We start from the raw sequence: 26,220 nt of genomic DNA on the forward strand, positions 1-26,220 counted from the left end.
GCAACGTTTTGATAAAACTGGGGACCCGGCGCCTGGCCCCAGCGCGGGAAAGGACTGAGAGACATCAGACTATGAATCCTTAATGTAAAACAAAGCCTCTGCGAACTAATCTTGGAATGCAGACTGATTCCTGTGCTTTAGAAGTTAATCTAGGGGGAAGGGTGGCCAAAGAGCCAGGAATCTGTGTTTTAAATAAATCGATAAGGGGCAAGGGTTGTTAGAATTGGATGAATGAGGCAGGTAAACTGAGGCAGGGTCGGGTGGTCTGTAAACCCAGCAGAGCCAGCCGATGGGGGACAGGGGAGGGAATTCACACCGGGATTAGGGTAATATAAGCAGGGGCTTTTGCCCCGTTACATGTGCCAGCGTTTAGTTAGGACACCTCGTTTTGCAAAATCATTAATAAAATTTGCTTTGCTGAGAGATCCCACCTGGGCCTCTTGGCAAGATGGTAATTTCCTACAGCAGCATCTTCCAGCTGTTGTTTCTCTGTTAAGCTCTTGTTACATTAGTCTTGTTACATTATGCCTGGGGGTTTCGAAAAGTCTTTTGTTCCTCTTATCACTACAGATGTCACTCGGTCATTATTTTCTTGTCTTGTGCTGCATTCTCCTGCTTTTATTTTTTTTCCTGTACTGAAAGACAGTGTAACATGCTAAGCTGTGGGCAGATTGTGTGAGGCATCAGCCCTTTCCTGCTGTATTTGCTGTAGGCAGCAGCGACGGTCTGAAAAGTCAGCTGAGGGGTGAAGAGGAGCAAGACTTGGACAGAGCAGTTATTCGATCTTTTGTAGCCATGAGAATTGCTTCTAACATGCAAGAGGAAAAGCTGAACATTTCCTGAAGCCATTTCACAGTTGGTCTAGGAGTAACATGAGATAAACGTGGTCTAAGAGTAAATAAACATGGTCTAAGAGTAACATGAGATAAACGTGAATGTTGCTGCAAGAATTTGCCCTACGAGCCTGCAAAGGGGACGGTCCCAGTGCACCTTGTACATGTGGGGTTTCTGAAGAGCTTCTCTGTGACTCACTCAGCAAACTCAAAATAAAAACTCACTTCTTTACTTCAGGTTTCACAACCGTGTTGTGGTCTGTTCTGAGATGATGATGAAACCGGTGATTTTGCGTGTTGGTCTTCACAAAAAATAAACCACAAATAGTCTGTTTAGTAATAAATGAGCTTTGTTAGCCAGTTCATTGGGGGCTGCATGAAAAAATGTGCCTTCAAGATGTTTACTAAATAGTGGTGGTGGGATTTTTTTGTTTGTTCGGGTTTTGTTTGTTTGTTTTTCTGGGATCAGCTCAAATTTGCTCATGAAAGGATGGCCCCAAATGCTGCAAATACACCACGGCAAAGGCAGCTACCAGGACTTGGGGTTGAGCTGGAGCCTCTGCTGGTGACATGTCGCTATCACCTCCCAGTTTATACAGAGCTGCAGGCTGGGGTGTAACTCTAATAAACTCCATTTCTCTCCACGTGTGTGCAAAGGGACCTCAGCGCGGTCTGTGAGCTGGTTTAACCCGCAACACCTCAGCACATCTGGTGGCTGCTGTGCCAGAACTCCCCACCGACCTTCCAGGCCTTCCTCAGTTCCTTCCAAAACACCCCATTCATGTCCCTGTACCTCAGCCGGCATTCAGTGCTCCCGGCGGTCTGACACGGGGGTCTCTGCCCTGTCACCCCGCTGTCACGTCCCGCCAGCCGCCTCAGGGGTCCCGGGGCTGCCAGGTTCTGACGGAGCCGCGCTGGGAGCCGCTGCGGGGGGAGCGGGCGGCAGCACCACCGCCATGGCGGCCCCGGGCGGCCGCGCTCAACATGGCGGCCGCGACACGGCCCTCCCGAGACCGGCAGCGCGGCCCCGCCCCTCACTGCCCACAACATGGCGGGGTGGGGCGGGGCGCGCCGGCGCCGGAAGTAGCGCCGGAAGCGCGGCGGCGCTGGCGGAAGGGGACGGGCAGGAAGCGGCTGCCGGGGTGAACCCTCCCCGCCGCGGCCACAACAACAGGGCGGCGCTGAGGGGCAGGTAAGGGGTCGGTAAGGGGCCGGTGCGGGGCCGCGGGGGCTCAGCCGGTGGGGCTCGGGGAACCGGCCATTGCCGGCCTCCCACCCCCTCGCGGGGGCTGGGCCTGGCGCGGCGGAGCGGGGCTGCTGTCTCCCTGCGCCGGCCGGGGCTGGTTGCCCGGCCCGCTGAGGCCGTTCCCGATGTGACAGGCCCGGGGGAGCTGCCGTCCCCCCGCTGCTGTGGGGCCGGGGGGAGCCCTGGGACGCCGCCTTAGGGGCCGCCCCCCCCGGCGGAGGGCCCGGCGGCGTTTGGGCTGTGGGGAAACCTGCTTCTGTATCGCTTATCTCAGCAAAAATAAACTTGTTTTTTTCCTCCTTCTGCCATAAGGAAACACCCCTCTTAAATTAGCGCTTACCAGGCCGTCTTTAGCCGTTCTCTCCGCGTTTTTCTCTGAAGCGGGGGTTTCTGCGGGTCTCCCCGGGGCTTTTTAAGCTCAGTGTCGGCAGCTGCTGCTGGAGAAGGTGCCACAGGAGCTGCGGGTCCAGACAAGAGACTCCTGAATTCGTTGAGAAAAGTGAAACTCTGTTCTTCTATCAGCCTTATTAAATATCTGAAGGGGTTTTTTTTGAAAATGGGGTCAGCTTGGTAATGTAGGATGAGATGTTAAAGCAGCACACGTTAGCTTAAAAATAGTACCAAGCTGCACGTGTCTGTGCAGAAACTGGTGCCTCAAGAGAGTGGGTCCTTCTTTTCCCCTTAGTGGCAGGAGCCAAACTGCGCTACGGGTCAGACTCAGCGGGCAGGTTGTGCCCAATGTATTTAAATCTTACAGGAATTTTTAGTTGTTTTCCTAGTCTGTTTAATATATTTTTTACTTACTTTATATCGCGGTCCTCTTAATGCTGTTCTTTAAACACTGCTGTATTGTGCTCCGTTGCGTGCCTGTATCAATCTAGAATTTTTCGCGTTGTGTTCTGCTCTCTGTTCAAATGGAATGGTCAGGTAACATTCTCTGGGAATGTGTGGGATATTTCAGGAATTCAATCAGGAATACTTTCATTGGAATCCAGTCCCGTAAGTAGTTTGAAGTCAATTTTGGACTTCATGAAGCTGAACAACATTGTAACGCGTTATTACAGATGTACCAAACCTTTCCAGTGTGTACCAAAAAGTGTCGAACGTGTACAGGCAACAAACTCAGTGTCTGTAGCTGGAGAAGTCCTGGCCAATCCAAGGGACCAGAGCTGTTTCCTGCTGTTCACTGGCAGAAGGTGCTAATTTAGTTATTTTAATATCACTATTTTAAATAAAATTAATTATAACAACATCAAGTTGTTAATTTAAAACGCATACAAAAATGTGGGAAAGCACGTGTTTTTAGATCACGGTGAAGCTATCAATATTTCCATTTTTATGCCAGCATATAAATAATTTGTGTTGGGGAAGGCAAAACTTTTCATTTCCATGAAATGAGGTATTTGTTTTGTCCCGAGTTGTCACTTCCACATAACGTGAAGCAAACATTGCAGTACGTTTACATCACAGTGAATGCTCTAACAGATGCATCTCTGATAAGTTTCCCAAAATATGTCTGTCTCTTTTTTTTTAAAGCTGTTTCTCCTTGTACGCTGAATTTTGGTTTTCAACCTGTTAAACAGGTTTATGAGTTAATGATGCTTTACCTGCCTCCCAGCAGGCATTCCTCAGCCAAACAGCACTGAAGACATTTCTCATGCTGTTCATCTGCATGAGGTGTTAACTCACCTATTCTAATATTAACATGAAGGTCGTATTTATTTTAGTTACTTGTTATTGTAATCGATTTGTATGTTTTTAAGTAAAACATGTGTTGTTGTTATTGCAGTCCTCCTGTGCCTGTATGTGTGCTGCAGGAACAATGTAGACACGAACACGTAAATTCAGTAAAGGGAAAGAGGAGAGGAAATCCTGCCCACTGCTGCTGAGGCAAGGTTGTTCAGTTTTTCTGGGGCTTTGATCTCTAATTAAGCAACATGAATATTTTATTTGATGTTCTAACCTCTAAGAAGAGTTAGTTTGAGGACCTTTAATAGGGCATTTTTGGGGAACAATCAGTAGGAGCCTGTTTTTTCTGCTAGACAGAGGCTGTGGGCTTTCTGTTTCAGTGGAACGTGTCTGGTTGGGATGTGCTTGGTAAGCTCTGGTGTCCCCACACAGCTTTCCTGCGATTCGTCTTGATCTAGTAGTGTGTGAATGGGATCTCTGAAGACATTTCACTCAAAAGAATTGGTCTCTTATTAAGTCTGTGGTGATTTTCTTCTTTGTCAGGTTCCCTTAGCTCAAAGAGACTTGTGAGTTTATCTGATAATCATCAGGCTCTGCCTGAGACCTCATGTACTGGGCAAACTACAACTTGCTGGAAGAATTTTGCTGTTTCTTAGTTAACTCAGGTCAGCTTGTTGGCAGATTTTGCTGTGGTTTTTGGTAAACGAAGCTTAACTAGTGTGTCCTACTGTACTCTCTGTCTCTTTTCTCTTTCAGTTGCACTGAATTTGCATAACATTGTGAACATTTCCTTTAATCAGAAATCGTTTCAATTATGGGTCCCCGGCGGAAAAGCGTGAAGCCAAGTGCAGTGAACAGGGACGGCTCCCAGTCCACCAAAGCTGATGAGCCAAAGGACTATATGAACCAGCTCTCTCATGAGGTGCTTTGCCACATCTTCAGGTGAGCAGCTTGTCACAAGTTAAATGATTGTTTTCTGGTACTTTTTTCCTAACCTTACCTGCATTGATGCTTGTGTCATATAATCTTCAGAAACTATAAAGGTACCACAAGTGAACTGGTGGATAAAAACTAGATAAAAAGGGGTGAGAAATGGTTTTTCAGTCGCAGAATTCATTTGGATACTTCGAAAATTAGTTTATGTGAATGTCATGAATGGTAGAATGAAGAAGAAAAAAAAAGATTTCCTTAATTACGTTTACCGACGTGTGGTAACAAATGTTTAAATATTGATTTTGGTGTAGAAATGTATCTCAGGTATTCTATAGCTAAGGTGCATGTTTTGAAATTGTTGCATCTGCTTTGTAGAGTGTGGAAGGGAACTTGGATGAGTATGTAGTGTTTCCTACAGCACAGTCCTTCTCCAAGATGTTCACTTGTGCCTATTATTTTCAAAACATAACATCTTACTGACAAGTTCTTTAAAAATAGTAGCTCTCCAAAATGTTTGCAAATTGAGCATGCTAGTGTGGGCTAGAAAGTGAAAGTACTGTTAATTAAACCATGTAGAAAGTATTGTGGCAAATGGTTTGGTCAGCAGTATTTAGTAGAGAACTAAAGCACCTCTCCGTTTTAATATTATATTTGTACCTTAAATACCTTATATTCGGTGTCAAAAATTGGTGAGTCATTCTGCTTAGCAAAATTTCCCACTGCATTAAAGTACAGTCTGAAAATTCTGTTTGAACTTGTGTTGTTACGTGTTAGAAATACATGAATCTGTGTTGTCATGCTTGGGATGTTCTTTAGTTTGGACAAACTCGAAAAGGCTCCACCTTTGATAAATCAGAGGGCTGTTTTTTCCTCCCCCGAAGGTACCTTCCCTTGCAGGATATCATGTGCATGGAGTGCCTGTCGCGGAAGCTGAAGGAGGCAGTCACGCTGTACCTGCGTGTGGTGAAGGTGGTGGATCTGTGTGCCGGCCGCTGGTGGGAATACATGCCCACTGGTGAGTGACGCCTTAACGGCATTAACGTGGTGTTGAGCAGAACTGCCTGTGCTGTCCTGCTGTTTATCATGACACATACAGGGTACGTTTCCAAAAGCAGTAAAAGGAGTTAGATGTTTAATTCCTTTTGACTTTTGTGAGATTTTGAGTAACTTCCTTGCCTATGTGGTTTGGAAAACTTATCTGTGTATGTATATATATATATTGGATATTTGTGTAGCAGAAACGGGGATTCTCTGTAGCAGTCTGTAAATACAGTCTGTGTTTGTCTGATTATTGGAAGGGAGTTAATCCAAGGGTTAATCCAAGAAGAGGCTGTTTGCATGCAGGCAGGAAAAAATACAATGGAATGAGAGAGCAACTCATCTGCCAACACTTAACAATGTAAGAATAAATAAGTTTTGATGTCACACCTCGAGCCACCTTCAGATCAATAGATAAATTGGGCAACCTAGGTCAACCCTGTGAGTATTAGGATTTCTGTTGGATTTAAATTACACTGCTGGGTTTTGTTGGGGGAGAGCACTAAAATGGATGAATTCTAAAAGTTAAGAGGATCTGCAAAGTTAGATTTGATAGGGGCACTGTCAGGTAGATGGTTAGACCTCACCTAAGGTGGATGTAAATACAGGTAACTTACTAGTTTAAAATCCTTTTTATGTGTTGTCTTATGTAGAATAAAGTAATCCTTTGCTTTAAGAAGCTGTTTTATTTCTTTGAGAATTGTGAGTGTGGTGGATAGTGATGAACTGCAGGTAACTCATCCAGCTGGGCATTTTTGAGCCATGTAGTTGATAAATAGAATTCCAGGAAAGACAGAGATGCAAAACCTGACAGTTTGCAGAGGTGCTTCGTCTGAGAAGGGGAAAAGTATAGTTAACCCTATAGCCGTGCAGTTCCCTGGAGGAAACCTATAGCAAAGCTGCAAAATTCAATGCAGAAGAGTACGTAGGTCACGATTTCTAGAATCTGGAAGTAGAAGACAAACTATTGCATCATTGAGTAAATCTTCTGACATTGTAGAATTTAAACTACCATATAAAGAGAACAAGATATTTGGCTTTGCCTTTACAGCTGGGTGTCTGCTGTCACACAAATACCAAGTCTGTTGTTGTTATCTTAGGTTTCACTGATTCCAGTTTCCTAACGCTGCTGAGGAAGATGCCAGACATTGAACAACTTTATGGTCTTCATCCCAGGTATCTTGAAAGACGCAGAGTCCGTGGCCATGAAGCTTTCAGCATTCCTGGAGTTTTAGAGGCTTTGCAGGCCTGTCCAAATCTGCTGGTGAGTGGTTCGGCTTGAGAGAAAACCTCCTTCAGCAGCTGGGATGCTGCATGTTAACAGAGCAAAAGAAACGTGACAGGGACTCATTATTGCTTCCAGTGCCTTGTGTTCAGACCTGGGCTTTGCTTTCTGACCTGGCCGTACAGAGTAGCAGTTAATTGTGACCATATCTGCAAACGTGCAACTCATTTGCAAATGACTACTATTTTATTTGCACCAGTGGGAATCACAGGTGCTCTGAAGTCCAGAAATGAATTAAAACTCTGATCCCTCTGCTTTTAAAAAGACAAGTCTTGCTACAATTTTAAAGCGAAATAACACATTGCGTTCTGTATAGTGTGTTATTGAGAAATTAACATGGTTAAGAGGATTATTGTTGCTTGAACTGGTGTTATAGAGTGTTTGTTTTACTTCCTTTTATCCAGGGCGTTGAGACGTCTCATTTAGAGCTGGTGGAAGCTATTTGGACATACATGCCACAAGTTCATATTTTAGGGAAGTTTCGTAATCGCAATGGTGCTTTTCCAATTCCTCCAGAGAACAAGCTGAAAATTCCTATAGGAGCTAAAATTCAGACTTTGCACTTAGTAGGTAAGTGTTTAATGGTGAGGTAGTTGGCTTCAATACAGGTGAATTTAAAGGCTTTGAAACTCCTCAAGACTCTAATTCTTTTAAGACAGGGAATTGGACATGTGGCGTGTTTTAAATACTAGTAGCTATATATATATCTATATCTGATAGCAGGTCTAAAGGGCAGATTCTAAAACACTGTGTTGACAAACTGAGGTGGAGAACTTGTGTTCAAAATGTGTGTAGCTTTTCTTACATGCCACACAGCAGAGACTTCCTTTTTAAAGCCAGAATGGTAAGCCAAAGACATTTATCCTTGAGTTTATAGTTTAAAGCTTGTTTAAAATGTTTGTTTTGTTTATTTATTATTAGGAGTGAATGTCCCTGAGATTCCTTGTATCCCAATGCTGAGGCACCTTTATTTGAAGTGGGTGAGACTCATCAAACCACAGCCTTTTAAAGATTTCCTTTGTATCAGCTTACGCACTTTTGTCATGAGGAACTGTGCTGGTAAGAGAGATTCATGTATGGAGGGGATGTTTTATCATATGGGAAATGTACTGATTCTGTTAAAGCTGCAGAGGCACTTACTGTAAACGGAAGTCTTAGAACACAAGATTCTGAAGACAGTCATTGTTTTACTCATGGTGTTGGATAGAAATGTATCTCTCCTGTAGTTTATTTGGTGCTATGTAGTTCTGTTGACTTCCTGATCTAGATGGATATTTGTGGACATTTAAAAATTATTTAACATGATACGTTCAACGTTATGAAGTGAACAACCTCCCATGTCTGTATTGGTTTGATTTGTGTAGGACCCACCAATTCTTTGAAGTATGTTCCTCTAGTGACGGGCCTGGCTTCTGCTCGAAATCTGGAGCATTTAGAACTGGTTCGTGTTCCATTTCTTGGAGGACTCATCCAGCATGTGGTAGAAGATAGTTGGAGATCAGGTAGGAAATCTCATATCCCTCATACTTAAAAAGAAAATAAAATAGCAAATACTGGAGGCCTGTAAGCCTAGCTTTGTGTCTGTAGTGTATCCTTTCCTGATTATTATTTTAAAGGTATCAAGTTTGGAACTATGGTTATGGTGCTAAATAGAGCTCTGTATTGAGTATTATTTTGATCTTTTAACTGTAATCAGCTCTCGACTGATAAGCTAACCTTCCAGTTGCGTTTGTTGGTGAGTAGAACCTGCAGGACTGGAGGGGAGCTGGGTGCAAAGATGTATTTTATTGATTTGTTAAAACAGCTATGTTTTGTTAATTCACCTGTCAAGACAACACTGGTGGAAACGTCTAACGTTTAAGGTTGTGGTCTATGACTGAAGTGAAAGAGTCTTTTTTTATCTGTTAGGTGGTTTTAGGAATTTGCACACTATAGTTCTGGGAGCTTGCAAGAATGCACTTGAAGTGGATCTTGGCTACCTCATCATAACTGCTGCGCGAAGGTACGGGCCTTGGCATCTTCTTTCCCCATTCTCCTTTTTCAGAGGATCTTAGTAATGAAGTCCAAGAATGTGAAGAAGCAGAACAACCTTCAAAAATTGAAGGAGTGAGCATTTAAATTTTATAGAGCAGGAGTATTCTGTGATTAAAATAATAGGAGTTATATCTACTTCTGAGTCACTTTGTGTCATCAGCTGCCACCTTAGAGCTATGTCTGAAAAGTGTGGTGCTGTTAGTCTCACAACTCCTATATTGCTATGGAACTACCAAATCCTGCCATAGAGACAACAGATATCCTCTTAATCCTGCCGTTGTTGAAAGAATATTTACATTATATTACCAGAAGGTATCTTGTTGAGTGGTTTCTATGGCAATGAAGTTTTGGCGTGTCTTCTAACAGGAACAATTTTTAATTGCATTTAGGTTGCATGAAGTGCGGATCCAGCCTTCCTTGACCAAAGATGGTGTTTTTTCTGCTCTGAAGATGGCTGAACTGGAATTTCCACAGTTTGAAACTCTTCATCTAGGATATGTTGATGAGTTTTTACTACAGTGTATGACATTTTTTATTTGCATAAATTAGTTGACAAATATAAAGATTAAATAAGTTGCGTGTTTTCCATCACTTTCTAGGAGTCATTAAAAAGAATATTAATGTACCTATATTGAGGCTGCTGATCCCATGCAGCCAAATATGTTTTTCTTCACTTCCTGAACCTCTCACTGAAGTTGGGAAAGTCTCAGCTTTATTGAAATGAAGTAATAATCTTATCCATTTTGCAAAATTGGACTAAACCAGGGAGTTAGAAAATTATGCTGTAAAAGGCAAGTTTCTGAAGTTTACTGCTGTGTTTGCTACTATCTTTTTCTTAGGTAAAATGACGAATGGAGACTTGGTGAAGTATGGCTTGGCTGATGTGGTTGAAAATCCAGGAATTATTACAGATATTGGTATGAAAGCTGTCAATGAAGTTTTTTCTTGCATCAAGTACCTCGTCATTTACAACTGCCCACATCTACATAACCCAAATAATTGGATCACAGGTATTGCACACCTTTGAAATGTTAGGGATATTGCATGAACAGCTGTGATATCAAACAAGCAGTTTTCTGCTCATAGTACTGCTTGTTCTGTTTCTTGGTCAGTCCAGTAGATGGTGCTTGGTTTGGAACTGTAGTGATGCTGGTAGCAGTCAAAATGGAGATACAGAAGATGCCTCTCAAATCTGGAAAGGGTATAATGAAAAGTGAGACAGGAATCCTTCAGGAAATGCATCTCTTCTCTTCCGCAGATCATTCAAGGTGGACCCGACTGGTTGACCTCACCCTGGTGCGATGCCATGCGATAAAACTAGATTCTTTTAGTCAGTTCATCGAGTTATTGCCAAGCTTAGAATTTATTTCTTTGGACCAGATGTTCCGTGAACCTCCTAAGGTGAGTCTTTCGGGGAATGGTTTTTTGTGTTGCCAGCTCATTGGAAATATGGTGAGCTCTAGCTTTTAAGCATCCTTTTAAATGTAATTAATTAAATATCCTGGCAAATAAATTCCTTTGGTTTGCAGCTGCTATTATGATGTTAGAGAGAATGATACTTCTGCAGGTGGGAGCAGTGGCAAGGTATGACCTTGTATCGATATGTGACCAGGAAATAAGACCCACATTGATTCTGTGTTTCTGTTGAGGTGTCTGCTGCTACTTCATTTTGCTGCTCCTTCTTATATGATATCTTTTTTATACTTAGGGATCTGTTTACAATGCTAAGGGTTTTTTATGATGTTGTGGTGGGTGTAATGGGGGTGCTGTTCCCCTGTTGGAGTGCTTTCCAGTTTTATTTCTTCGTGTTGTCCCCTTTCCCGCACTGTAACACAAATATTTGTAACAGTTGTAATGAAAACGGCCTACATAAAAAAACCTGCTTTCTTTGGTCATTCTGTCTTGAAGCTGCTGTGTTCTGGGAGGGCTATATAGTCTATTTGTGTTGATGTAACATGGTCTCATAACGAGTGAAATATGATCTAATTGAATGAGATGCTGTGGTTTGTGGAGTTCCCTTTCAGTAGGAATTCACAGAGGAGTGTGAGCTCTGGCCACCAAACTCAGGCTGGAGCTGTGCAGTGTGTAGCATGGGGACATACTGGGGACAATTTCCCTGTTCTTCACGTGCATATTCTTCTGCTACCCTGGCTACTGCCGACTGAATGCTTTTTCTGCTGGCCTTAGGGTGTGTTGTCAATGATGGGTCTGTGTTTTCAAATCTCAGCAGTTGCTCTTTGTTTTCAGGGCTGTGCTCGTGTGGGCCTAAGCGCAGGCACAGGAATTGGTGTGTCCTCTGCCCTGGTCAGCAATCAGAACTCTAACAACGACAATGACAACAACAATAACCACCAGAATAACAATAATCCAAACATCCACCACAACAATCACCAACACCCAAATGACCAGAATGAGGAGAATGAGCTGCGGCAAGATGGTCAAGCTGAAGAGCAGCAGATTGCAGCTGAGGGTAAGCTCTGATCTTTGCGAACCTTTGGAGGGAGTGCTTTTATTTGAATTGCCACTTACCTGGAGTGTTAGAGAAGCTGTGAATATACATTGAAAGCTTGTTGCTCGTTCAGTTCCTGCTATGTAACTTCTTTAATCTTTTGGAAGGGCTATCTGCACCTCTCTGATACCTGCGTGATATAAGCTATCTTTGTATTGTCAGTATGGATCTTAACCATGTAGAGTTTCAGTGTGATACCTGTGAAAGTGGGAAATGATTTCAGGGCTCCTCTGGTCAGAGCTGGGAGTACATCAGTGTCAGATGGTATATTTTAGAACTTTCCAGCAAAGGCAGAAGTCATTGGAGGCAGCGACTGTGTAAATGCTGCTTATGCTGCTCAGTTGAGTAGAACAAGACTTTTGAGGAGGAGTGGAAAATTTGGGAAAAGTAAACCCCAAATGTTAGACTGGGGCCTTGGCTAAAGAGACGTAGAAAAAATCTGAGAGACTTTGTGCAGCCTTGGGACTCACTGAAGGAATCAAGGCAGCTGTTACTTATGTCTTCATGATTCTCTGACTCTCTGTGGGTACCAGCTGAATTCCTCCTACACTTGTGTTTCCTCTTCTTGACCTTACCTGAATCTTTCCAGCACTGAATGAGATGGAGGAGGTGGCACATGAAGAAGGGGTGGCTGCCGGACTGGGACAGAATGAGGCCCCAGCTCACAACCAGGCTGTTGTTCCTATGGAGGTCGACGAAGAGCAAGCAGGTGACGTTGGTTTGGGGAAGAAATTACCTTTTGATATCCCCTTCTTTTGAGGGGTTAATCTTTTCGGTGTAAGTCTGGTTTTGGGTGGTTTTCTTCAGCTGGGTTGCCTGGTTTGGAATGGTGATGCTAGCACAGCTTACTGCTCTGAGGAAATCGATTCTGTTTTAAAAGTCTGTTTTGCAATCCTTGATCTGGAGAAAAATATCTTGATCTTAAAGCCTTATTTTTGTGCTGACTGTAACAAAAGACTCAGAAGGCCTGAATGAGCTTGTTATGTTCTGATGGTGGTGTTAATGGCCTTTTTTAACTGTAGCATGTGGTTTCTTTTGTGCTTTTTTTCAAGCCAAAATAACTTTTTCTGGTGTTAATTTAATTTACATTAGTGACACACATTAGTGACGTAAGACAGTCTTGATTCCTTTTATAGTCGCTATTTACTGGAGAAAATAATTTTCCACTAAATATTCCAACAATGTGAAGTAACGTGCGCACATGCTGGATCTGTTCACTTTTTCAAGATAACTCCTGAAAAGGTTCATTCCTTGTGTATCCACAGGCAGAGATGTCATTGTGGTTGTTTAATGCCTTTGGTTAGTAGCTGACAGGTAACTACCACAGCACATTTATGCTGAAGCTTGATAGTTCAGTGCTTCTCCATCCCAGTTCTACTGGTGGGATTTAGAAGGATAATTGCAAGTGTTCTGGCTGACATTTGTGTCCTTGTGATGGAGGTTTCATGGGCTGCTTATAATACGTAGTTGTGTGGTTACTCGTAGTATTGCGGGAGAACCTTTAAGCCGTTCTGAAACAAAGAAACATTATGGAAAACCTGTGGTTTGTCTTACCTTGTGACACTCTTCCCTTTCCAAACTAGAATGCTTTAATGCTGAAATGCAGTGTTTTGCTCTTCTCGTATTTGGATTGTAATGAGGGAACCACAGAATGGGTGGCTAAACTGAACCAAATTCATCTCGTGCTGTTCTTTCAAGCAGTTCTAAAAGTTCTTCAGCCTTTTAATTCTTACTTGGCTTATTTTTACTGGAGCTGTTGGCATTCTTCTACTGATTTCAGGACCCAGTGGCATTCAGTCTGTTGTAAAAGCAACACCTGTTACTGTCCACGATTCAGACAGTGAAGATGAGGAGGAAAACATGGGGTCTTCAAGAGCCTGCATCTCGAACAGCATTGCACAGAACTACTCAGACGGAGAAGAGAAAAGCAGAGATCCAGTGGAAAGGAGAGAGACTTCAGGTGTGGAATAGATGGGTTCCTGGGCACTCCTGAGAAAAACTTATTCTTGAGCTTCAGTCTTTCCCTCTTGTTCAGTTCTGTTTCCAGCTTTGTAACAGGCGTGCTTGTTTCTTTGACCCCTACTCTTTTCTTCCTGTTAAAATCTAGTATGGAGGTGTAAGGACACATGTATCTGAGCTCCAATCACACAGTTGCTGTGCAGAAACACAGAAATAGTGGTGCTGCACTGCTTTTGGGTTTCTAAGTACACAGAATGTATCATTCTATGAAGCCAAATTTGCATCTATGTTGTCTATACGATTCATCTATCAGTGCATTGCTGCTGAAACAAAACGTGACTGTTGGGGCAAATCCCGGAGTTGTAGCCATTTTTTTGGTTCGTGGGGAGTGTCCTGGAGGGGACAGTTTAAGATCTACTTCACTTTGATGAGACTTGTGGAGGTTGGTTAGAATTCTCAGGGAGATGCTCAGTACTGTCTTCTTCACTTCTGAACAACACTTACAGCATGTGTATATAGAGGAGGAGGAGGAGTAATCTATATATATATATGTATATTAGTATGACTTAGTCGGTGGTCTGGAACTTCATGGTGGTATGGCAACTGTAGAAAGATGGAGAAAAGGACATTCCCTGTCCATTACATCTATATGCTGTACATCACGGCACTAGGTGTGAGTCCTGGACAACATCCATAAACTTTTGCAGTGCCAATCATGTTTTTTTGGGGCTTGGTTTACTGTAATTAGCTGAGAAGATTAAGACTGGAAACATGAAGTTCCAGTTGTGATTTGGACACTGTTATGGTGTTCTATTCATCTGTAGACTGGAGCCTGTTACCCATTGACACCACTTTCCATACCCAGCAGAGGGAGCTAAGGATTGCGATTGAAAGCATAAACTTTAGTCCTGTCTCTGTTACTATTTAATTCCTCTGGCTTGTTTCTCATATTTAAGAAAACAGAAGCATATTATCAGTATTTTTTGTATTTTTGTGCTTTGGCCTTTTAAAGCAGTTAGCTGCTTTGTGAAAACATGCAGTTATGTATCTGGCAATTATATATCTCATTTACTGACAAACACCCCAGCACATCACTCCAGAAATAGCTGCAAGACATGACGGAGACTTAGCAGTTACTGGAAATATTCTGAAATCCCTTAACATGCGAATAGCAGCGTGGTCCTAACAAGATTTTTTTGTTGGCCTCTAGGCTGCCTTCTGTGTCGAAGGAGTCTGGAACTTGCTTAGACGGTGTATGATGTTGTCTCCTTGTTCTCTCTTGAACTCCTGCAGTGAGCGGCAAAGGCAAGACGCCGCTGCGGAAGAGATGTGGCGCCAGCCAGGCGGCGCAGCCGAAGCCGTTCCACGCCGAGGAGAGCAGCTGTGAGAAGGGCTGTCAAGTAACGAGCGAGCAGATTAAAGCGGACATGAAAGCAGCAAGTGACATGCCCGAAAGGAACAAAAGCAAAGATTCTTACCCAGGTTGTAGTAACGCTACAGGATCAACGGGAACATCCAGCTCCTGCGGTGCTGTTCCTCCCAGCCCTGACTGCGCACAGGCGGCCAGCAGCCCCTGTGCTGGGGCTGAATCTGGGCGCTGTGTCTGCTCGCCTTGTCAACACCGAGATTCCAGCAAGAGAGACGCTGAGGAGAGCTCTGGTTGTTCCAGATGTTGCTGCTACAAGCCGCAGGATGCGCAGCAGAGGACTAGTGGGTCTTGCGATGCGGAGTGTCCGTCCACGAGCGGAGCCTGCAGGAATGGACCGAACAGCGCTGCTGCCGATTTTGCACTTAGGACTCTGCCCAGCTGTGGGCCTGCAGGAGGGCCGAGTGACGAGAGGACTAGTGGGGGTGCCTGCGGGCCTGCCAGGGACGAGGAGAGCATGGGCTCGCAGCCAAGGGGCTGGGAGATGGAGCTTAAAGAAGAGTATCCTCGGCGACCACTAACGAGAGCTAGAAGCAAGCTGTCCTGTGTCCCTCTGGTGTCCGAGTCAGGTATGACCTGTATGCATATATTAATTTCTGAGCAAACTACTGTGCTGGCATGAGACAGTATTGAAAAACTGCAACACCCACAGATAATACTGAAGTTTAATGTGAATTTTATTGGTTAATAATGTAAAACTAAATGGTTTGCCAAAGGGTCAGGATGTTGATGGAACAGAAGTGCCTGAGTTCATTGCCGTAGCCAGGCGAAATAACAGGTCTCTGAAAGAGTGCCAGTGACTTTTCTCCGTGCAAGTATTTCTGTATGTGTTATCCGTACATACTAAACAGTGTTTGATTTACTCATTTGAAAACCAAATGCAACTTCTTTTGACAGCTTCTCTCTTCCTGTGAAGGCTGTTATTCATTGAAACATAAGACTGTCTCCCCCATTAAAATTCTCCCTTTAAAAGGAAGAAGACAGCAGGTACGCTCAGATCTTAGCAAGAAGGCAAAAGTTAATAACTGATACTTTATCAACCAATAAAGAAAACCATAATTATAATTGAGCCACGCTTGTGCCCCTGCATATTGGATTCTACTTCCAAGTGTTTAAGGCGTGGTGATCAAACTTGTTGAAAATTGTCTTTTTGTAAAGTAGGTTCATGCTTCACATCATGTAAAACAACCAAAACCATAAAATAGAACCAAAGTCCCGAAGGGCTGGAAGGAAGCCAGAGATATTGGGAGAAAAGAATGTATGTGAGAGCGAGAGTTGTTGTTTCTTCCAAATATACTTGCTTTCCAAAATACTCACCTTAGTCTGACAGAGCACGCTTTGTAATTGCCTCATATCCAGGATTCTTCGCTGAGAATTTCTGACAAGTCAAATGAAACTGAAAAATGAGAGGTGGGAGTTAGGGAAGTGTGTGCATTGGAGGCAGAAAGGACTGATAGCAAATTCCTATCTCTGGCAACATGGAATGATTCAAACCCAGCATGTCCTGGTGTCTTTCCAGTTTCTCATAATGTTCATGAGTGTTAACAAACCCTACATCGCCCAGGAGATTTTTCTGTAGTGAGACGCATCTCAGATGGGAGAAATGATCTTGCTATTAAATTTAAAATGTCTGGTTTCTGCTCTGCTCCATTATGACTGGTAATTAGTCTGTAAAAATCAACATGAAATATTTTCTCTCTGTCCTCATCCATTACCAAAACATGAAGTCAGTCAGATGGGAGTATTAAATTAGGGAATCTTTCTGAAAGGATCTGTTTTCCGTTTTGGTTGTTAGGAAAACGATCCGTTCTGCTCGTGCAGAAGAGCGTCTCAGTATTCGCTGTATTTACCCTACACGAGTCAGAACTGTTTTCCCAGCTCATACAGTTCCCTATATCTTTATGCACTGATTTTCTTCTTTGAAGCATCAGATGTTGGCTGATGCTTGAGGCAGAATGTGAGACTTGATGTGTCACTTTAAAATCTGTATTTAATGCATAGAGCAGTGAGGTTTCTTCTGCCTGGCTGCTCCAGTGCTTTTCTTCACTAGGGTGGGATATACAGCTCGTTAGTGTATAACCAGGATAGGATATACAACTCATTAGTGCATAACCTGAAAATGCTTTGTTACAGAGTTGGAAATGCTGTTCAATAAATAGTCTAAAAATGTGCCGTGGATATGACTGCTTTTTGTTATTCTGGCGTAATGACTTTGTGCTTTTCGGCTTCTGTAACAAACCCATGTTTGATAGTAGAAATATTTTCTTTTCTCTTAAATTATTTACTCACATTAAACGATGGAACAAGTCAAAAATTAAATACAGTGAAGTTTTAAAAGCGTGATCACCACCGACTGGCCAACGAACAACTGGAGTGTGTAATGTTGATTTTTACTTAGGAAAAATGTAAGCCACACTTTTTCTTGTAGTAAAAGTTTGGGGTTTGTAACTTTAGTTTGCATTTGTGGTGGAGCGAGCTTTCCACATTCTATAAAACGCGTGTTATGTTAAACCTTCTGTCAAGCTTTTTCGGCCCTGGGCTGCACCTTGAACAGTTCCACACAGAATTGGGAAGCTTTTCCCATCATAGAGCCAGGAAGGGTTGCACTGTCTGCACATATTCTGGGAACTGCTGGAAAATTCCCCTGATGATGACCATTTGTGGGTCCCCAGCTGAGTACTGAATATTATCTATTTCCGCCTGTGAATCCCCTAAAGCAATGGGCTCGTTGGCCAAATGAATGTCTTGTGTTACATATATATTGGTGGAATTTGATGTTAAGTAGGAAAACATATTTTTTTACAGTTACTGGTAGTGTAGCGTGGGGTAGTTCATACATAGTCTCTAATATTTTGCGCTTCTATCTTGATCATGAATCTTTGTGAATATGCCGTATGTTTTAACAAAAAAGTCAAGAGAAGCTTAATTTTAGTCAAATAATTTCTCGTTTTGATTTGTTAATCACAGAAGATCAATTGTAGGGGTTTTTTCTCTTACTGTAGGCAGTGTAAGGGTGGTCAGCTATCACCATTTCTTTCCAAAGCCTCATCTTTTAAAGCCAGCAGGAGTTTGGTGTCATGGGTGCATGAGATGGAACATCAAAGTATCTTATACCTGGGAATCCTTTGCAATATTAGGATAGACTTAGTGACCTGGTTATAAAGAGCAGACTTTCAAGTAGATGGAAATGATTATTTAAAACATTAAAGCTCTTTTGGTTCTTGTATTTGTCAAGAATGTTCTGTTTGCTGCAGAGAACTAAGTGTAGTGTAACAATCACCTTCTGTTCTTGACTCCACATCTTTCTGTGATGTTGAACTTGTAGTTCAGCATTCCTGTGTTTCCATCTATGAACAGCCCACCCCCTGCCACAAGTTATTTAGCAGGAATGATTCCGAGCAACAAACCTGAAAGTGGTTTTTGCGCAAGGAAAAAAGATGTACTTGTTTTCAAGCCAGACAGGTATTTTGATGTGCCTGTGTAAGAACTAGCTGTTGTTACTGGCCATTTTCCGCTAGGGAATGCCTTCTTGTCTCCTGCAATGGAAACAGAGGAAAGATTGCTCTGGTTTTCTGTTTGCAGAGGTGGCCAAGCCAAAGCCACGGCAAACCACAAAGCGGAAAAGGACAGCGGACAAGTCCACGAGCACGAGTGACCCGGTGATTGAAGATGATCATATTCAAGTAAGGTCTTTTTCCTCATCTGCTGCAGGTTTCTCAGCTGGAGATGCTCACGGATGATGATGGGGTTACACAAACTTGTCTTGTGCGCAGAGCCAGCTGAGTTCTGGCTGAGGCTGCTGCTCTCTTTGGTCTTAACTGTATATATGGAATTTCTGTGTTAGGTGCAGTGGCACTCTTGACTCTGGAAAGAGCAAAGTATAAGCTAAAGCTGAACGTGAAGTTTGCCAGATGCTCATGGCTATAGTGCTACATGAAGTCCTACCTGATGTGCAGGGAAAAAGCTCATTCTCTGGCATTTATTTCTGAAATGCCAGCATGCTGCTGGTAAAAGAAACATGGGGCATGGAATTGTATCTCTGGACAGAGCAGCTCAGCTGTTACTTTGCAGGATGGAGGTTCTTTTAGTATATAAGTAACGTGAGTTAATTCTGCAGTGCATATCAGTCGTGGAAGGAGAAATTGCGAGGTCTGGCTGCCTGTGTTGTGCTTCCTGATGCGGCTCCTCTTAACCCGTGGAGTTGTTGTTCTGTGTTTTGTGATGTGCTGATCTGCAGGAAGTCTGGGGTTTTTCTCATTGCCTTCAGTAGCCCAGTTGTCTCGAATATCTGTTGCAAAAAGGAGCTCTATTATGTTGATTAGTATCCAATTAATATCCTTCTGTATCTGGGAGCATCTCTTACAATTCAGTTTAGTTTTTTTCTTTGTTTTTGCCCTGTAATGGTTTTTATTTCTTTTTTTAAATTTTCATCAGGTTCTGACTTTGAAATCAAAAAACCTTGTTGGAATCACCTTGACCAACTGTGGAATAACAGACTTGGTACTGAAAGACTGTCCCAAAATGATGTTCATACACGGTATGTAGTTAATGCTAAGTGTACGTTCTCCGTCTGGCACGAATAGAAATTTCTGAAATAACTGAAGTCAGCCCTCTGTGTATTTTGTATTCAGCAGCCGCTTTGCTGCAGATCGGGCTGATGCTTAGAACACCAAATATTGCTGCTTCTCAATTTGAGTGCCTCTTTCCTTATAAGTCATGGCAGGTTTAATGAGGATTAATATCTGAAAATCAACAAATGAAATTATGTGACAGTTGGGAAGATGAGATGTTTATTGAAGAGTAATAATAAAATAATGGGAAGTTGATGAAATGAGTTTTGGAGCACCCTGTTTTTTCCCTTGTTTCTTCCTGCTTCCGTAGCTTATTTAGCTGACACGAAAATACTGAACTCCTTGACATGATGAAGATCTGGTTTACATTATGGCACTTCAGCTGCGTTAGATTCACACACCAGGATGTGTGACTAGTCCTGGGCTCAAGTGTTGTGTCATTTATTGTTTTCCGCAACATCTACACTAAATAAAACGTTTTCTTCTGAAGTGAGGTATCTCAGCTTAGCAGAGAACGAAGAAATGATCTATTCATTTATTCCAGAATATTCTCAGAGCAAGGTTACTAGAAAGGAAGTAGCTTAATTTTCGTTGTATGGCTTCACATTACTCTATACTTCATGTGATTTCTGAAGTCAGTGGTTTTCAGGTGTGGCAGCCCTAACCCATTTCAGGAAGAGAAAGCTTATCAGTAGATAAAGTCTGACACAGCCTTTTAAAGGACTCTTCTTCCTGCATCACAAATTCAAAGTTTGATGATAATGTGGAAGAGATAAACAGCCAGTCTGTTCCTTTGATATACTTAAGCTCCCAAGTATGCAAACTACTTCAGTAATTGTCTGGTGCTTGCGTTTCTCGTTTACCTTCTTGACTTTGAAAATCTCTGACAGGAGGCTCCTGTGGTCTTTTCAGTATTATATTTCTTTTAATCATTTTGTTTGCTGATTTATAGCTACAAGGTGCCGTGTATTGAAACACTTAAAAGTAGAAAATGCACCAGTCGTCAATCGGTTCGACTATGCGCAGTGCAAGAAGTTAAACATGGATCAGGTTCTGGATCAGATTCTTAGGATGCCACCGGAAAGAAACCGGATCATTTATCTTCGTCCAATGCAGCAGGTACACAAAAACCCAACACCTTCTGAGACAAGTTCTGAGAAAGCGAATGTATTTTAGACCACTGTGTAATTTTATGCGAGTTTGCTTGTGTATTGGAGCTGTGAAACACATCAGAGAATAGACATTTGCCATCAAACTCCACTACACAAGAACATTCATTGGCAAAGCTGCCTTAGGAAAGTTTTACTCCTCTTAATCGTGTACTTGATTATTTATGCTGTTGAAATTTCTTGTCACTGGACACGTTCCCCCAGAATTTGGGGGATTTGGTAGCTGGCTGCTCTTGACTCCCAAGTCATGTCTCTGTTTTTTGTGTTGACACGTCTTTGTTTCCTGCCTTTCACAGGTTGACACGTTGACTCTTGAGCAAAAGATATTTAGTGGGCCTTACCCATACCATATTTGCATAATTCATGAATTCAGTAACCCCCCTAATGTCCGCAACAAGGTGCGCGTTCGGAGCTGGATGGACACGATAGCGAATATCAACCAGTGAGTATTTGCCCTTCGGGAACTTTACAGAATTCAATCTGATTCCGCAGCTACAGCGTCAGTCGAGCTGTAGACTTGCTGGTAGCCCAATTAAAAAGAAATGGTTCATGGGCTATTGAAGGTTGAGTTGGTGCGAGGTAGAATTTCAATGTCAAAATGTATCTGATACAAAATGTCAATTAAATAAACTTAACCATTTGAAAAATACTGTGGAATTCTCCAGTTCTACTCCGTCCAGCCATAATGCAATGGAACATTGAAGTAATCAGGGTGGCTCAGGGGTATCTTTGAATCTGAAAACAAGTTTCTGTTATTAAAAAAGAGAGAGACTGGTTTAGTGCAAGAAATCATGCTACTTTCTGGGAGGATGATGGGCAATCGCTGTCCGTTCCTTACTGAGGAGCAAAACTTCCCAACAGCAGGGAACTGTAGACAGTTGCTCTCATGCTGCTGTTTTAAAGCAGTGGGTTTGTTGTTCTTGTTCACTAAAATGACTAAGAGAACAAATTTACTTGTGAAGTTTTGTTTAGTTGCAGCTATGCTGGATTGTTCCGTACAGATAGAAAGCTGTGCTGAAGAGGTGGATTAATTGGTGTCTCATTTAAACGGCACATATTCTCTGTGGTTACTCTCCAAAGCGAAGGGCTTGCACACCGAGTTTGTGGGAGGGTCTCAGAGGAGTGTTTCTGTGTATTGAGGCTCATTAAAGGAAAGGTGGTATAACAGCATTTCCCATTTGGTTTTTCTTCCTCCTGCCTTCACGTTTCCTATCACTACTGGCTGTAATCTCTTCCTCCTTCTCTCTAGAGAGCTCATTAAATACGAGTTCTTCCCTGAAGCTACACGAACTGAGGAAGACCTGAAGAAATACACTAAGTACCCTTGGGGACGAGATATTTACACTCTGGAAGGTGAGTATTTATAGAGAGCTGAAAGTTGATGGTCAGTCTCTTGCTGAGGTCACTAATTTCACATCAAGTTACAGGAGACGTGAACCATTATTCTTGCGAGGGAAGCACAGGACCTTTGGCCCAGACTGGGGGAACTGGCAGGAGGAGTGACCTGCATTAGAGAGCAATGCGTGTGATGTCGGTGAAGTTTACCTGCTGCAGAGTGCTGATGCTGCAGGAGTGACCTTGTCCTCTGTGTGCGCTCTTCCTGTCTCGTAGGCATTGTGGATGGTGCCCCGTACTCCATGATCACCGACTTCCCCTGGCTGAGGTCTCTGAGAACAGCCGAGCCAAACAGCTACGCTCGCTACGACTTTGAGGATGATGAGAGAAGTGAGTAATCTATCTTGATGTGTTCAAAGGACTTGTTGCTTGCTCCCAAGCTGACAATGCATTCCTTTAGTTCAGTTTTCTAGTTCTTATGGTATTTTTGGTAGTAGTTGTACTTGTAGTAGAGTGGGGAGCTGAATGAAGAGAGGGTCCAGCACAGGAACGGGCCGTAGCACTGAAAACAGTGAATCAACCAGCTGGAGACCCCCAACACTGACAAAATCAGAGCGCCTGGGTGGTGCTGAGCCTGAAAATGTGGTGGGTTTGTCAGACCCAGAAGAGCAGATGCATTTCAAACACACACCAAACCCATGTTGTGATGGGTGGGCCCAGCGATTCATGTTTGGTGGAGTTCCCTGGCGTTACTGGTGATGGTCCGGCTGGGCTGAACTCTCAGCTGGACCGAACCCAGCAAAGCGAGACTCAAACTGGGGAGAAGAGAGGGAACAACTGGACTTGAAAACTCTGCAACAGAAATTATGGGGGTTGGAGTTTAGCATAGATGTGCCTCTTTTTATTTAAAAACTTGTCATATGTTATAGTGAGCAGCTCCCAGGGGCCAATTAAGAACCTTGCTTGGTAGCAGGATAAAAAATACGTTCTTCCACTATTTAATTAGGAAAACCTTGGAATCTCCTTCATTAGAGGTATTTTTAATTGATATCATTTTGGATATTCTTATTTAGCTTCATTTCAATGAAATGAAGCTCAAGAGGATAAGGAAAAAGTCTTTTTTTGGCTATACTTCTCTCTGATATTTTTGTTTTTATTTGAAACTAATTCATAGACTTAATGCTTGTAGTTCAGCGTGTAGTCTGAATTATAAGAAAGATATTTATTTGATTTAAAAGAGTACTTAGATTAAATATTAATTTAAAGCCATAAAAAATAAAGATTGCTGCTTTATCCCTAATGGACTCACATGTAGCATGTGAGTGATCACTGCAATGAACAACCTGAGTAAGTCTCAGGGAGGTTTTGTCCTTCCCTGAGATTCCCTTTACTCGCAAACATATGGACTTTGTGTGCATTAAGTGAGTATTGGAGCTATGTAAAGGTTTCGATGTGGGGAAGGCAGAATACATTTGCTGCTTCAATGAAATTCCTTAAGCGTGGTTGCTCAATGGAAGATTTTTGTTTGCTTTGTTTTCCAAGACTTGTTTCATTCAAACCAGATTTGCTTGTGAATTTCTTCATAGGAAAGACTCTACTTTTCATTCTTGTGTGCCTTCCACAGCTACTATTTACGCACCGCGGAGGAAAGGACAATTATCCGCGGACATCTGCATGGAGACAATAGGAGAAGAGATCTCGGAGCTGCGGCAGATGAAGAAGGGCGTGTTCCAGCGGGTGGTCGCCATCTTCATCCACTACTGCGACGTCAACGGGGAGCCCGTGGATGACGATTACATCTGAGCGGCCCCGCGCTCACCCCCGTCTCCTGCGCAGCCGACGGGCGCTGCCGCCCGAGGACACGGCTGGATCCTTCAGGAATGCAAAGCATTGGCGTGAAACACATCCGTAGCAGTCGCTCTCGCACGGTTTGGAAAAGAGTATGTAGTAAATGTATAATGAAAAGTAAAAATTGTATACTAAGATTTGTACATAGAGGAAACAAAAGAAAAACTTCCTGAGACTTTATTTCATATGTTTATACAATTTAATTTAAATTCCATTTTAATGAAGGCCAATAATTAGGAACAGGGAAGAATATTTTAATTTTCACCCCATACAGTTCATAGCAGTATTTTTGTTTTCTTATGGACAAAATCTCATTTACTGTGTTCAAAAGAGTCACCAGAGTCTCTTTTAATCTGTGCCTTTTTCTTGAGCATTTAAGAGTCCGGTCTGAGTAAACATGTTGAGCACAATCTTTGTGTCCTGTGTGCATTTTTTAAAGAGAGAGAATTATTCTACAGCTGTTGCAAAGAGGCCAAAAGCAGAACAAAGTGGCAAAGTTGGTGATCTGTGGCCGTTCCTGGAGTTCATTAGAAACACTTCTTGGGAAAGAAAAATCCCACATTTAGCACGTTGGAAACTGAAGTTACGTTCTAAAGCGTTTTGTACCGTTAGATTTCCTTTTAATAGCTAACTTGACTCTAATATGAAAAATAAGTTGCTAATTGTTGGTTCTGCTCTTTAATGGGAATTTGCACACATTAGCTGGCTCAATGCTGAATTTTCCCTTAAGCCAGGCAGGAAAAGGGATGTGTAATTGCGTAGTTGTAGCTGTGTTGTTACAGGAGCCATCTGACTCAGACGGAGCTGTCAGGCTGATTCATGCTTGCTCATGAATGCAGATTTTTCCATATGGTCAGTAAATATTGCTGCTCTTTGCCCCTGTCTATTGTATATGCCCCTGGTTCCCACCTTATCCATAGATGTTTTGTGTGGATGGCCAGAATTTGCTGCAGATGGCACATGGAGGTGTGAAAGCGCCCAGGTCAGTGTTACAGCAGCTGGTTCGTGCGCTGTTGGTCGATGCCTTGTGGGTGTGGAACTTGCACAGACTCCCGGGCTGTGAAACGCGTGTGTGTGGGGCCGGGGCTGCCGTGTCCCCTCACCGGGGCTGGGGCTGCCGTGTCCCCTCACCGGGGCTGGGGCTGCCGTGTCCCCTCACCGGGGCTGGGGCTGCCGTGTCCCCTCACTGGGGCTGGGGCTGCCGTGTCCCCTCACCCAGGCTGGGCCATCAACCGCCACCTCATCTCTCGGTCACACATTTCCCAAATTGCAGAGTTACCAGCATAACAATGACAATTTCCTGACTTACTCTGGTAAAAAGCACGGGGCAGATTCGTCTATACCGTTGTACAATTTTACGCATTGCTGTTAATGATTTTGGTTCTTTGGTATCAACGTGGCTAATGGGGGTTTCTGTGACGTCGGTTCTGTAGAATTGAAGGGGCAAAACTTGCTAAATGCAGCAAAGGCGGTGTTGGTTTTCTCTGCGTCTGTCCCTCTGTGGAAAGTCTTCAGGTAACGTGGGACTAGAAATATATTCAATAAGAGGAGGAGAATGGAGCCTCATGGAAGCAGCAGGAGATCGGGTACCGCAGCATCGTCCCACACCTGCTCCCTCTAATGGAGAGGAGTGCTGGATACCAGGTAATGATGTTACATTCGCTTCAATGTGGGATCAGAGTAAATGGTTTAGTTGTAACAAATATGTTTAACCATAGACAATATATTCAGTGATACTCAGACAAACCATAATTGTGTCCCTTCCCAGAAGTGTTTCGAGTGATCTGAGTCATTGATTCAGTCATGTTTACCATTTCAATACAGCACGTACACGAACATGCTCCTGCGTTTCTGGAGTATCCATTTGGTATCTCTAACTTTAGTGTTTTGTAGAAGTATTTATACAAATAATGTACTTATTTATATTCAGTATTTCTTTCAGTGAGCAACTGAATATTGCGGTAGTTTTAACCTCTTAAACTTTACACCCATTTTTACACATAGCAGCAGAGTAATAACTAAATGAATTGTGTCTATCTCCTGGGATCTGGCCGGGGAACCTGCTCTCTGCACCCACTTCTGCGTCTGAAACTGTGAGGAGAGGAGCAAAGCAGGTGAAGAGATTGTTTTCCTGCTCAACCTTTGTTAGAGAAATAAGTAACTATTAGTAGTACATGAACAGGAATAGTTGTGTGAGCAGGAGCCGACGCCAGCAATGGTTTGCTCGCCGGGCCGGTGGTGTGTTCGTGGTGGGCTCGCATGCTCCATCCCGCGTCAGCTCCAGCTGCAAAGCTGCTCCTGCTGCAAGGCCTCAAAACGGCTGCTTTTCCGTGGCGAAGATCAAA

The 26,220-nt window shown here is 43.1% G+C and overlaps 1 protein-coding gene across 6 annotated transcripts; it reads left to right on the forward strand.

The window, feature by feature from the left end:
- The first annotated feature begins 1,956 nt into the window (after positions 1 to 1,956).
- Positions 1,957 to 24,285, forward strand: FBXO38 (F-box protein 38). Of its 6 annotated transcripts, XM_080353536.1 has the most exons (24): positions 1,981 to 2,025; positions 3,144 to 3,275; positions 3,869 to 3,974; positions 4,525 to 4,710; positions 5,583 to 5,716; positions 6,840 to 7,003; positions 7,429 to 7,594; positions 7,946 to 8,083; positions 8,389 to 8,526; positions 8,933 to 9,026; positions 9,448 to 9,578; positions 9,898 to 10,068; positions 10,317 to 10,459; positions 11,306 to 11,528; positions 12,157 to 12,276; positions 13,348 to 13,527; positions 14,820 to 15,521; positions 18,535 to 18,635; positions 19,387 to 19,489; positions 20,476 to 20,642; positions 20,989 to 21,134; positions 21,942 to 22,045; positions 22,304 to 22,417; positions 23,652 to 24,285. In XM_080353536.1, exons 4-24 carry the CDS (start codon positions 4,583 to 4,585, stop codon positions 23,828 to 23,830), a joined length of 3,546 nt encoding a protein of 1,181 aa, XP_080209662.1. In that variant the 5' UTR covers positions 1,981 to 2,025; positions 3,144 to 3,275; positions 3,869 to 3,974; positions 4,525 to 4,582; the 3' UTR covers positions 23,831 to 24,285. The 6 variants fall into 6 exon arrangements, 5 of the variants coding, with proteins under 5 accessions (XP_080209663.1, XP_080209662.1, XP_080209664.1 ...); XR_013922835.1 differs by lacking the exon at positions 23,652 to 24,285 and having other exon boundaries at positions 21,944 to 22,045; positions 22,304 to 22,351; XM_080353537.1 differs by lacking the exons at positions 3,144 to 3,275; positions 3,869 to 3,974 and having other exon boundaries at positions 1,957 to 2,025.
- The last annotated feature ends 1,935 nt before the right edge of the window (positions 24,286 to 26,220 follow it).

Source organism: Nesoenas mayeri (genome assembly GCF_963082525.1).
Source record: "Nesoenas mayeri genome assembly, chromosome: 14".
Lineage (NCBI taxonomy): Eukaryota > Metazoa > Chordata > Aves > Columbiformes > Columbidae > Nesoenas > Nesoenas mayeri.